The 10706-nt window shown below is 42.3% G+C and overlaps 1 protein-coding gene across 1 annotated transcript in view; it reads left to right on the top strand.

Annotated features, from left to right (window-relative positions):
- LOC106809782 (KN motif and ankyrin repeat domain-containing protein 1-like) overlaps nt 1–10706 on the top strand; it is a 17625-nt gene that overhangs the window by 2827 nt on the left and 4092 nt on the right. The window contains exons 2-5 of the mRNA XM_014812985.1: nt 7380–7467; nt 7731–7802; nt 8470–8646; nt 9258–9371. Coding sequence (XP_014668471.1) covers nt 7399–7467; nt 7731–7802; nt 8470–8646; nt 9258–9371 — 432 coding nt within the window. The 5' untranslated portion in view covers nt 7380–7398. The remainder of the gene's footprint in view (nt 1–7379; nt 7468–7730; nt 7803–8469; nt 8647–9257; nt 9372–10706) is intronic.

The following is a 10706-nucleotide window of genomic DNA, read 5'->3' as shown; positions in this document are numbered from 1 at the left end:
CTGTATACTATGTAAGAGAAATTGCTAAAATTAGTCCCAGGTGGTCGTGTTCTAAATATAGAGATCGGCCTGCTAACAGTAGCGAGCCCCGCTGAAACACAGCGTCAGCGGACCTTGTCTGTAGTCTGGAAGGTCATGGCCGAGGAAGGTCTGTCTGTCCATTCTGATATGTAAGCGCGTTGCTATGTGGAGTTTGCCCTGTAAACGCATGTAACAAATTCAAAATCCTACGGCCAAAGTCAAATAAGTTCGGTAATGAACGGTGAATAGAAAAAAGGGGCATGGGAAGGTGAAAGCGGAAGAATCTTCACGCTGCAGCGAGCATCTTAACAGTCGAACGGCAGACGCGCGCATGTAACGACTAAAATCGCCGGCCGCGACCGTGCGCAGAGAGAGAGAGAGGGGCGAGAGAGAGAGATAGAGAGAGTTAGTGAAAGAGAGAAGAGAGAGCAAGAGAGAGAGAGAGAGAGAGAGCGAGGAGAGAAAGAGAGATGGAGAGAGAGAGAGAGAGAGAGAGAGAGAGAGAGCGACGAGACGAGGGAGAGACGAGTACGGAGAGAGAGGATCGAGAGAGAGAGAGAGAGAGAGAGAGAGTTAGTGAGAGAGAGAGAGAGAGAGAGAGAGAGGAGAGAGAGTTGAGTAAGAGAGAGTTACGTTGGATGAGATAGAGAGAGGAGAGAGATGAGAGAGAGAGAGAGAGAGAGAGAGAGAGAGAGAGAGAGAGAGAGGAGAGCGAGAGCGAGAGGCGGAGCGAGAGCGAGAGGCGAGAGAAGAGAGAGAGAGAGAGAGAGAAGAGAGAGAGAGAGAGAGAGGGTGCTGACGTGGGGTGGGGGTGCGCGTGTAATCACGAACATTGGCCTGGTAGAACCGCACCAGCACCTATTCTGCTAATCATAGCTCTAGCTCAGTAACTGTAGGGCATCACGCTCTGCTGCTGGTGGCTGCTGGTGTGGCGGCATGTGTTTGATACCCCAGAACGGAGAGAAACAAGTGTAAAAATCAATGTCTACGTTTGCTGGTGGGGCGATGTGTTTTGAATAACGCCCAGATCGGAGAGATAACAAGTGTTAAAATCAATGGTTACTAACTGTTAAATCAAGGTTGCTAATGAGCTCGTGGTCATGAAAGCCACCGGCGCCACACGCCGGCTAAGCTGATTCACTGATTATACTGCTGCTAACACACCCTCATCGCAGATAGATGAATGGATGCAATGGATGTGTGCGGTGGTGGGGGAGGGGGTGGAGGGAGTGTGGGGTGGGTATTGTGGACGCCATGGATGGATGGTATGGATAGATCGGATATCATATGTGGGGTAGGTGATGAGAGGGCAGGAGGGTGAGTGGGTGGCAGGGAGAGTGAGTGGGTGGGTATCTTGGACGCATGGATGGATAGATGGATATGTGGGTAGGGCTGCGATGAGATGCAAGGAGGGTGAGTGCATCGGGTGGGCTGAATGGACATAACAGATTGCAGAAACAGCAGCACATATGCATAAATTACAATCAAACAGATTTGGTAGATAGCCACCTCTGTAGAACAGACACTAGTCCACTTCTGACGTTTCCCTCGAGTAACAGTTACTACGTGCTTGACTTTACTAAGAATAAGATTGAGATTAACATGTCATCACGAAAATAAAAACAAAAACAAAATTATATAATAAATTAACAAAACAAACAAACAAAAATTAAAAATATAAAGTATAAAAACACTGGATTAAAAAACAAAATTTAATATAAACAAATTTAGCTGTTAGTCGCTTTTGTTATCGTATGTACATGGTTGGTGGTGTCTCTATGTTTGTTATTCACTCTTGTATCGTATGTACATGGTTGGTGGTGTCTCCAATGTGTTATTCATACTTGGTTATCGTATGTACACTGGTGTGGTGGCTGTCTCTATGTTGTTATTCACTCTTGGTCTCCGCTACGTACATGGTTTGGTGTGTCTGCTTATGTGTTTCACTGCTTGGTGCGTATGTACATGTTGGTGGTCGTCTTCTATGTTGTTATTCACTGGCTTGTATCGTATGTACATGGTTGGTTGCGTCTCTAGATGTGTTATTCCCTGCTGGTATCGTATGTACACTGGTTGGTGTGTCTTATGTTGTTATTCAGCTCTTGGTACGTAATGTACAAGCATGGTGGTGGTGGCGTCTCTATGTGTTATTCACCTCGTTGGTATCGTATGTACAGATGGTTGGTGGTGTCTCTATGTTTGTTATTCATCTTGTATGCGTATGTACACTGGTTGGGTGCGTTGCTCTATGTTGTCTATTCACTCCTTGTATCAGTACGTACATGGTTGGTGGGGCGTCTCTATGTTGTTATTCAGTCTTGTATCGTATGTACATGGTTGGTGGTGTCTCTATGTTGTTATTGCACTTTTTGGTATCGTCATGTACATGGTTGGTGGCGAATCTTCTATGTTGTTATTCACGGTGTCTTGGTATCGTATGTACGTGGTTGGTGGCGTCTGCTACTGCTTTGTTATTCACTCTTGGTTAAATCCCGGTAATGTACGACAGGGATGTTGGTGGTCGTCTCTATGTTGTTAATTCATACTTGTAATCGTATGTACATGGGTTGGTGTGTCTCTATGTCTGTTATTCACTCTTGGTAATGGTAGCGTACATGGTGGTGTGTCCTCCATGTTGTTATTCATACTTGGTATCGTATGTACATGGTTGGTGGCGTCCTCTATGTTGTTATTCATACTTGGTATGCGTATGTAATTTGGTTGGGTGGTGTCCTCTATATTGGTTATTCACTCTTGGGTATCGGTTATGTACGTGGTTGGTGGTGTTCCTATTGTTGTTATTCACGTCTTGGTATCGTAACGTACATGGTTGGTGGTGTCTCTATGTTGTTTTATTCATACTTGGTATTCGTATGTACATGTCTGGTGGCGTCCTCTATCGTTGTTATTTCAGTCTTGTATCCGTATGTACATGGTTGGTGGTCGTCTCTATGTTGTTATTCTCACTTGGTATCGTATGTAGCATTGGTTGGTGAGTGTGCTCTAATTTTGTCTATTCACCTCTGGGGTATCGTATGTACGTGGTTGGTGTGTCTGCTATGGTGGGTTTATTCACTCTATGTAAATCGTATGTAAAGTGGTTGGTGGGCGGTCCCCCTCTATGTTGTTATTCACTCCTTGTATCGTAATGTACAGTGGTTGGTTGCGTCTGCTCATGTTGTTATTCATTACTTGGTATCGGTGATGTACTGGTCTTGGTGTGTCTCTATGTTGTTATTTTCATACTTGTATGCCGTTATGTACTGTTGGTGGTGTCTCCATGTTGTTATTCCTCTTTGGTATCGTCATGTCGGTGGTTTGGTGGTGTCCCCCCCCCCCCCCCCCCCCCCTCTCTTGTTGTTATTCATGACTTGGTATGCGCTATGTACATGTTGGTGTTGTCTCTATGTTGTTATTCATACTTGGTATCTTGTAATGGTACATGGTTTGGTGGTGTTCTATATTGTTCTATTCATAGCTTGGGTATGCGTATGTAGATGTTGGTGGTGTTCCTGCTATGTTGTTATTCATCTTGTATCGTATGTACTGGCTGGTGGAGTCTCCGCATGTTGGTCTATTCACTCTTGGTATCGTATGTACAATGGTTGGTGGCGTCTCTATGTTGTTATTCCACTCTTGTATCGTAATGTACATGGTTGGTAGTGTCTGCTATATTGTTTAATTCACTCTTGTATCGTATGTACGTGTTGGTGGGTGTCTCTAGTTGTTATCCTTCACTCTTGGTATCGTACGTCATGGTTGGTGTGTCCTCCATGTTGTTATTACCCATACTTGGTATGCCGTATGTACTGTTGGTGGCGAGTCTGCCATGTGTTATTTCCCTCTTGTATCTGTAATGGTACAGTTGGTTGGTGGTGTTGCTCTATGTCTGTTATCATACTTGGTATCGTATGTAGCATGGTTTGGTGGTGTCTCTATGTGTTATTCCTCTTTGTTATCGTATGTACCTGGTTGGTGGTGTCTCTACTGTTGTTATTCACTGTCTTGGTATCGTATGTAGCATGGTTGGGTGGGCTGTCTCCATGTTGTTATTCATACTTGGTATCGTATGTACCTGGTGGTGGTGTCTCGTATATTGTTATTCACTCTGGTTGCGTATGTACGTGGTTGGTGGTGTCCTGCTATGTTGTTTATTTCACGGTCTTGGTATCGTACGTACATGGTTGGTGGTGTCTCTATGTTTGTTAATTCATAGCACTTGGTATCGTATGTCACATGGTTGGTGGCGTCTCTATGTTGTTATTCACCGTCTTGGTATCGTATGTACATGGTTTGGTGGTGTCTCTATGTTTTATTCATATTGGTATCGTATGTACATTGGTTGGTGGTGGTCTCTAATGTTGTTAATTTCACTCTTGTATCGTACGATACATGGTTTGGTGGTGGTCTCGCATGTTGTTTATTCATATATGTATCGTTGGTACATCGGTTGGTGGCGTCTCTATGTTGTTATTTCAATACTTGTATCCGTATGTATCATGGTGTGGTGTGTCTCTATAGTTGTTATCCTCCTTGGTATCGTATGTACTGTTGGGTGGTGTCTCTATGTTGTTATTCACTCTTGTATCGTACGTGCATGGTTGGCTGGTGTCTCTATGTTGTTATCTCGCATAGCTTTGGTATGTATGTAGGACATGGTTGGTGGCGTCTCTATGTTGTTATTCACTCTTGTATCGTCATGTAGATGGTTGGTGCGTCTGCTATGTTGTTATTTCAGCGTCTTGGTATCGTATGTACATGGTTGGTGGGCGTCTCTATGTTGTTAGTTCACTCTTTGTATCGTGATGTACACTGGTTGGTGGATGTCTCATGGTTTTGTTATTCATACTTGGTATCGTATTGTAGCATGTTGGTGGCGTCTCCTATCGTTGTTATTGCATACTTGGTATCGTATGTACATGGTAGGTTTGGGTGTCTCTATGTTGTTATTCTACTGGGTAATCGTATGTACAGTGGTTGTGGTGTCTCTAATGTTGTTAATTCACGTCTTGGTATGTACATGTAAGCATGGTCTGGATGGTGCTCTATATTCGTTTATTGCATATTGGTATGTATTGTAGCAGTGGTTGGTGGCGTCTCTAGTTTGTTATTCACTCTTGTATGTATGAGCATGGTTGGTGGCGTCTGCCTATGTTGTTATTCACTCTGTATCGTCACTGTAGCGTGGTTGGTGGTGTCTCCTATTCGTTGGTTAATTCACGTCTTGGTATCGTAATGTACATGGTTGGTGTTGTCTCTATGGTTGTTATTCAAGTCTTGGTACTCGTAATGGTACATGGTTGGTGGTGTCTCTATGTTGTTATTCACTCTTGGTATCCGTATGTACTATGTTGGTGGGTCCTCTCTGTTGTTATTCACTCTTGGTATTCGGTATTGTGACGTGGTTGGTGTGTTCTATGTTGTTATTCACGCTTGTATTCGATGTAATTGGTGTTGGTGGTGTGCTCTATGTTGTTATTCTCACTCTTGTATCGTATTGTACATGGTTTGGTGTGTCTCTATGTTGTTATTCAATAACAACTCCACTGTATCGTATGTAGCTATGGTTGGTGGTGTCTCTATGCTTTTATTCATACTTTGGTCTCGTATGTACATGGTCTGGTGTCGTCTCTATGTTGTCTCTATCCACTCTTGTATCCGTATGTAGCGTGTTGGTGGTGTCTCTATGTTGTTATGTCATACCTTGGTATCGTATGTCCACATGGTTGGTGGTGTCTCTATGTTGATTATTTCACTCGTTGTATCGTATGACGTGGTTGGTGGTGTCTCTATGTGTTATTCATTACTTGGTATCTGTCATGTACACTACGCTCTCGAGCCATCAGGCGTCTCTATGTTGTTTTTCACTGCCTTGGTATGCGTATGTACATGGGTTGTGGTGTCTCTTATGTGTTATCATACTTGGTTATCCCCACCGTATCGTACACCCCTCCGCTCCTGCGTGCTCCGTCTCCATGCTTCTGTTCATTTCACTCATTGTAATGTATGTAACTGTTGGCTGGTAGTCTTCATGTTATGTTTATTCACATCCTTGTATCGTTGTACACTGGTTGGTGGCGTCTCTATGTGTTATTGCATACTTGGCTATGGCGGTATGTACATGGTTGGTGGTGTCTCTATGCTTGCTTATTATAGCTTGGTATCGTATGTACGTGGTTGGCCTCGGCTCGATCATACCTGTTGTTATTCATACTTGGTTCGTATGTCCCCAACTCGCGTCGTAGCGTGTCTGCTAATGTTGTTTTTTCACATCTTGTATCGTAACGTACCTGGTTGGTGGTGTCTCTATGTCTCGAATATTAATCTTGCGCTATAGTATGTACATGGTTGGTGGCGTTCTATTGTTGTTATTCATCGTCTTGTTATCGTATGTGCGTGGTGTGGTGGTGGTCTCCATGTTGTTATTCCATACTTGGTATCGTATGTACGTGGTCTGGGTGGTGTTCTATGTTGTTTTATTCACTCTTGGTATCGTTATGTAACATGGTTGGTGGTGTCTGCTATGTTGTTATTCATACTTGGTATCGTATGTACTGTTGGTGGCGTCCTCCTATGTGTTATTCACTCTTGGTATGGCGTATGTACAGTGGTTGGTGGCGTCCTCTACTGTCTGTTATTCACTCTTGGTAACTACCGTATGTACATGGCCTACTGGTGCGTGTCTCTATGTTGTTATTCACTTCTTGGTATCGTATGTACGTGGTTGGTCGTGTCTCCATTTGTTATTTCAATACCTTGGTATCGTATGTACAATGGTTGGTGGCGTCTCAATGTTGTTATTCATACTTGGTATCGTATGGTACGTGGTTGTGTGTCTCTATGTGTTTTAATCTCATGGTATCGTAATGTACCATGGTTGGTAGCCGCTCGTCTCATGTTTGTTATTCATATTGTCATCGTATGTACATGTTTGGTGGCGTCTCTATGTTGTTATTCACCTATACTGGTACGTATGTAGCGTGGTTTGGTGTGTCTCTTAATGTTGTTATTAATTTCACGTGCTTGGTAATCGTATGTACATGGTTGGGGTGTCTCTATGCTGTTATTCACTCTTGGTATCGTAAATGTACATGGTTGGTGGTGTCTGCTATGTCTGTTATTCACTCTTGGTATCGTAATGTACATGGTTGGTGGCGTCGCTCCATGTTGTTATTCTACCTTGGTAATCGCTATGTACATGGTTGTGGTGTCTCTATTGTTATCATACTTGTATTGTATGTAACATGGTTGGTTGTGTTCTATATTTCTTTTTCATACTTGGTATCGCTATCGTAATGGTTTGTGCGTGTCTCGTCGTTGTTATATCCGCTCATGTACGGGTGTTGCTGTGTTCTCAGGTTCCCGCTGGGTGGGGAGATGAGTGCAAGCTGCAAGCTACTGGACGGATACATGAAAAAACCCGTGAAACCAACTCCAAAGAAAGTGGTAAGGATCGAAAACGTCAAGAATTCCATTAGCCGATTTTAATCAGCAAGTCTAATTAATCAGTGCACGTCATGCGAAGTTATAAAACCAGTAGTAAAAAAATATGCAATAATGATGATAAGATGTATATATAGTCTCGATAGAATAATAGATGACTATAATATAATGTAGGTAGGGGGCCTATATATAAAATATATACGTGACATTGTGAATGTAGGTGAATATTACGAGTATTAAGGTCTCATTCTCCCGTCTGTTTTCAGCTTCATGCGATCGCAGTGATTCAACGTGAATGGTTCAAAGCCTCGAGTCAGAAGAATGCCAATCCACACCAGGTATGCCTAAACTCAGCACTCATAGCCTGAGGGGGGCCCTGAAGAATTGCCACTGCTTATCGATATTTTAGTAAAATAAAAATTATGTTTATTTAATTAAATCTTAACGTAATCTTAAAATACAATTAACGTAAATGCAATTAATGTAGAAATTGTAAAAAATAATAAAACGAAATGATTCCTAAATTAATCTTATCCTACACGTTGTTTCTGAACGACCATAGAAAATGTTTTTCTTTCGTAATTTTGACTCGAGGTCCCTCCCTAGAACGACTTTGCTCAGACTGCAACTCTTTACTGAAATATTCTACCCATTAAATCGTCTTTGTTCTCGAATTTTATCATAGCTTAAGATGTGACACTACGCCCACGAATACATACTGAAGTATTTTCCCACATTTCACACGTTTACGCTGTTATACATTTTATACGCTTACGTTTAACACATTTTATGCATTTGAGTTTTTACATTTTACACAATTACGTTATTACACATTGTACACATTTTACGTGTTTGCGTTTGCGCGCATTTCACACGTTTACATTTTACATGATTAACACATTACGTTTTTACACATTTTACTCATTTCACACGTTTTTACACATTTTACTCATTTCACACGTTTTTACACGTTTTACGTGTCTGCGTTTGCACGCCGCTGCGTAGGTGGAGGACTATTTGGACGAGTTTGAGGAGATATCGCACGAACATCTCGCCAAGGTCGTAAACATGGCCGACAACAACGGCAACACGGCCCTGCACTACTCCGTCTCCCACGGCAACTTCGACATCGTCAGTCTGCTGCTAGACTCCAAGGTCTGCGATGTCAACCGACAAAACAAGGTGAGATCATGACGCGATGCGGCGCGGCATGGTGCAGTGTGGCGTGGCGTGGCGCGGCGTGGCGCGGCGTGGTGCAGTGTGGCGTGGCGTGGAGTGGGATGGGGAGAGAAAGAAGGAGAGAGAGATAAAGCGAGATGGAGAGAGAAAAAGAGAGCGAGAGAAAGAGAGAGAGAGAGAGGGGGGGAGATAGAGAGAGAAAGAGTCTAGTGAAATAGTTGATATGATTTGGGCATGCATGGATATTGAATGAATGTCGGAATGAAAATCGGTGTGATTGACAGTTTTGTCTTCCAACCAGTTTTTCTTCTTTTATAGTTTCAACATGCAATCGTAATTATCGTTTTTTGCTCTTTTATACTTTGCAAATAGTTTTCTATTCATGTCCATCATTATCCGAAGATTCGACAATTTGTGATTTGTGGTTTACCTTGCGTGTAGTATTTGATTACGAGTGTAATTGTGCAATTATCGATTTTTTAGCTGTTCTCTACTCTGCAAACAATTTTCCATTCATCCCCAACGTTTACGTGGGATTTAGCGATTCGTGCTCTGTGTCACGTGCAGTGTTTGAATACGGTGGTGACCGTGTGTGTGTGTGTGTGTCTCCGCAGGCTGGTTATACTGCCATCATGTTGGCCTCCCTCGCTGTGATCAAGAATGAAGCTCATCGCAGCGTAATCCAACGTTTATTCTCACTTGGCGACGTCAACATACGCGCCTCACAGGTAGCAACGTGAACATGTCACAAACTCTTTATGTTTTTACCTTATGTTGAATGTTAAAATACAGCCAGACCGGTGAACGGCTCTCAAAGGAAATGCAAGCATATGTTTTTTTAATTGGGAAAATCTACGTTCTTCTGTTATTCTTATCCAATGTACGTCACTTATTGTCTTATTTCCTGTTGCAATGATTGCAGTGGTAAAATAGTTACGTTATTGCATACATCATGGTTGTATGATTGTTACATCATGGTTGTGTGATTGTTACATCACAGATGTATGATTGTTACATCACGGATGTATGATTGTTACATCATGGTTGTGTGATTGTTACGACTGCACGGAGTGTATGCTTGTTAGCATTCAGCACAATGTATGATTGTTACATCATGGTGCTGTGTGGATGTTACATCACGCCATGTATGATTGTCCATCATGGTTGTGTGATTGTTTACATCACGGATGTTATGATTGTTACATCATGGTTGTGGTGATTGTTAGCTCACGGATGTATGACGTTGTTAGCATCATGGTTGTGTTGATTGGTTAGCATCAGCGCGACTGTATGATTGTTACATCATGGTAAGTGTTTTAGGCGTGTTGGAAGTGGTGAGGGGGGTTGGTTGTGTGGCTTTGTTTAGAAGAGGGTTAGTTGTGGTCAGTGTGATTGTTACATCACGGATGTATGATTGTTACATCATGGTTGTGTGATTGTTACATCACGGAGTATGATTGTACATCATGGTTGTGTGATTGTTACATCACGCATGTATGATTGTTACATCATGGTTGTGTGATTGTTACATCACGGATGTATGATTGTTACATCATGGTTGTGTGATTGTTACATCACGGATGTATGATTGTTACATCATGGTTGTGTGATTGTTACATCACGGTTGTGTGATTGTTACATCATGGATGTGTGATTGTTACATCACGGTTGTGTGATTGTTACATCACGGATGTATGATTGTTACATGCACAGTTTGTGTGATTTGTTTACATCAAACGGATGTATGATTGGTTAGCACTCATGGTTGTCGTGATTGTTCATCACTATGTATGATCGTTACTCAACGGATGTATATTGGTTACATCATGGTTGTGTGATTGTTACACTCATGGATGTATGATTGTTATCATCATGGTAGTTTAATTGTTTCATCACGATGTATGATTTTGACAATCATGGTTGTGTGAATTGTTACATCAGCGGATGTATGATTGTTACAATCCCGATGTATGATGTTACATCAATGGTTGTGTGATTGGTTACATAACGGTTGTGGTGATGTTTACATCATGGTTGTGTGATTGTTACATCACGGCTGAAGC

This window comes from Priapulus caudatus, unplaced genomic scaffold (genome assembly GCF_000485595.1).
Source record: "Priapulus caudatus unplaced genomic scaffold, Priapulus_caudatus-5.0.1 Scaffold384, whole genome shotgun sequence".
Lineage (NCBI taxonomy): Eukaryota > Metazoa > Priapulida > Priapulimorpha > Priapulimorphida > Priapulidae > Priapulus > Priapulus caudatus.
Note: the sequence above shows the minus strand (reverse complement) of the source record. Positions and strands in the feature narration are given on the sequence as shown.